The sequence below is a fragment of the Cladophialophora immunda genome (genome assembly GCF_000835495.1).
Source record: "Cladophialophora immunda strain CBS 83496 unplaced genomic scaffold supercont1.180, whole genome shotgun sequence".
In the NCBI taxonomy this organism is placed as follows: Eukaryota; Fungi; Ascomycota; class Eurotiomycetes; order Chaetothyriales; family Herpotrichiellaceae; genus Cladophialophora; species Cladophialophora immunda.
In genome coordinates this window covers 1-2561 of record NW_015622720.1, presented here as the reverse complement: position 1 = coordinate 2561, position 2561 = coordinate 1, and the positions used below count along the sequence as shown (strand labels likewise).

The 2561-nt window shown below is 51.2% G+C and overlaps 2 protein-coding genes across 2 annotated transcripts; one reads left to right on the top strand and one right to left on the bottom strand.

The window, feature by feature from the left end:
• Positions 1–95: 95 nt before the first annotated feature.
• PV07_12822 (uncharacterized protein) lies at positions 96–555 on the top strand (the record flags this gene model as incomplete). Its single annotated transcript, XM_016400390.1, has 1 exon — positions 96–555. A coding segment is annotated over one exon (318 nt), but the record flags the coding sequence as incomplete, so codon positions are not given.
• PV07_12821 (uncharacterized protein) lies at positions 373–709 on the bottom strand (the record flags this gene model as incomplete). Its single annotated transcript, XM_016400389.1, has 2 exons — positions 373–455; positions 514–709. 2 exons carry the CDS (start codon positions 707–709, stop codon positions 373–375), a joined length of 279 nt encoding a protein of 92 aa, XP_016241964.1.
• Positions 710–2561: the final 1852 nt, after the last annotated feature.

Genomic DNA, 2561 nt, shown 5'->3' with positions numbered 1-2561 from the left:
GTGTCGAGAGGGTGGCTGCACAACTTGGCCATAAAAACCGGTATGTCCGGCAGGCAGCCCTTACGGTCCTTCAAGGTCAATCCTCGTTGTCTTCCCAGAGTGTCGAGAAGGTGGCTGCACGACTTGACCATAAAGACTGGCACGTCCGGCAGGCGGCCCTTACGGTCCTTCAACGTCAATCCTCCCTGCCGGATAAAGTCCTTCTCAACCCTCGATGTTTTAAATCACTCCACAAAAGTTGGCTGCAGCTTAGTTTCACAGAACAGGTTTATGGATCTATCACGAAGAATGACTTTTCTCTTAACACTCCCAAAGGTGTTCAAGCAACTCACTTTAACAGCGAAGATAAACTAGGTCTATTTAGAGGCGTCATTACAGAAGTACAATTAAGTTTATGTATTCCTGAGAAATGAAATATTGATGGAATGGCAATAAGATGTAGAAGACGGCTGCCGCTGGGAAATGTAATTAGGTTGTGATGACTTCTCACAATAGGCGAGATCTCTAATATACCATCTGCAATATAGCGATATCCAGTGCGTGGAGGAACGTGGCAGAACTTGAAGATATCCTGTTGGCTAACACCGAGGTCCTTTTGCCGCCAGAATTGCGTCAACGTCCGCACCTTTTCTTTAACTGGTGATGGGTTCTGAGCGTTCCCCGAGGCCTCTCCTTCATCTCTAGGTGTTACTGGACGATTTGCGACCATTTTGATAGAGTAATTAAAGCAGAAAAGTGGTTGGTTGGTGGTGGTTGTGGGTGCGTAAATAGTTGGCAACTAGTTACAGTACACCGCACGCGACAGGGTTTCTCGCTGACTTTACATGTGTGTACTCTTCAGGCTTCTTCTCTCTGCTCTAAGGGCCAACAAAAAAGTTCTTGAATGTACTGAAGGCCCCTAAGTTTCGTACCCACACTCAACGGGTCCCTTGTACACCAGGCTATCTTCAACCTGTCAACGGCTTTCTTTCATTCGGGTTTCGGTTTTCTACTAGCTTACTCTTCGCAATAAAACACGCTGACATTCCATTATCGCTTCACCAGCGCACAGTTACTGCGTAAACCCGTCGGGATACGAGACATCACCTGCAGCATATGGTACAGGCCAGCGCCGTTGGGGTGGTACAATATCTGCATCAATGGCCAACTGCCCTTCATTCCCATCTATCGCCTTCTGTGTAACTCGCGGCGACCGTTTTAGTGGCCTTCTTGCCATAAGGCATGTCTTGAGAATTTATTGGTGCTCGGCGCTGAAGGACAACAGCACATCTGGCAAACATCCAGCTTACGAGGACCACTTTCTAGTACTGCCGTCGAGGTTTTGAAGGACAATAAAGACTATTCCCATCAGCACTTCTCCCAAGGGTATCTCGCCGTCTCCCAAGCCAGACTCGGAAGATTCACTGCTCGACGGACCGCCCTCGGCCAAGTCAGGGAGACTGGCGTGCCCGGGCGTAGGGGCCGTTCCTGGTTAACGAAACCGCTCATAGTAACCGAAAGGCGGGTAAATGGCAACGGGCGTTGTGCTACCTCTAGAATCCCGAATGCAAGAGTGGCACGATACTGAACTGAACGCACCACGCCGTCAACCCCTACCGGACTCGTCGGGACGGCTGCCGCGCCCAATGGCCCAGCCGCCGACGGGAGGCTCCCTTTCACAACAACAAAGTCTACCATCCTTCAGTTCACTCCTAGCCAGAGCCCACAATCCTAATCAATTTGGCCAGTCCCGTCGGGAAGAGGTGAGAAGGGGAACAAGCATTGCTAAGCAGTATTTCGGTGGGCAAACATGCCCCTCGACCAAACACCTTGATAACGTCCGATGTGCATACGTCCACACCTGCCTTCGCCACTTCCCGTTCCTCACATGTCCAGTCTGATACCATGAATTGTCACTCTTGGTCCTACCCAGCCACGGGTCGTTCAGAAATCCAATCGGCCCCACCTGGTTCTCGTGGAACAAATGCAATAGTTGGTCACGCATCTGGTCGGGCGTCTGTGGACGAAGAAATCATCGACGGCCCAGGTAGCTACCACAGCAATGAGGACGGTGCCATTTGTTCCAAGAACTCGGATGGCAATGGCACCAACTCCACGTAAGGCTCCGCTCAAGGTGGCAAACAGAAAAAGCGCGCGGCCTCGCTGTCGTGCGACCATTGCCGGGAGAAGAAGATGAAGTGTGACTCTAAATTTCCTAAGTGTACAGTGTGTAAAAATCTCGACCGTGATTGCGCGTTTGGGTCAGCGTAAGCAATTCCGTGTTCTCTATCCTCTCCCGTGCTGACTTTCTGCGTAGGCCACGTGCTTCGATACGACAGTCGGCTTATACGACGTCAGTGCCTTCAGCTCCAAGGTTCTCCAGCAGCATCCACCAGATCCGAGATAGTGATCCCCCGCGAAGAGGATCAACGACTTCCATAGATATGGCCTCTCAAGAGCATGCCTATTCACAGTCCATGCCCAGGGCTTCAATGCCGCTGGACAACATGCTGTGTCCCGCCTCCAATAACCAGATGAACCACGAGGATGGGGGAGACAATCAATCACGGGCTGAGAGAGCT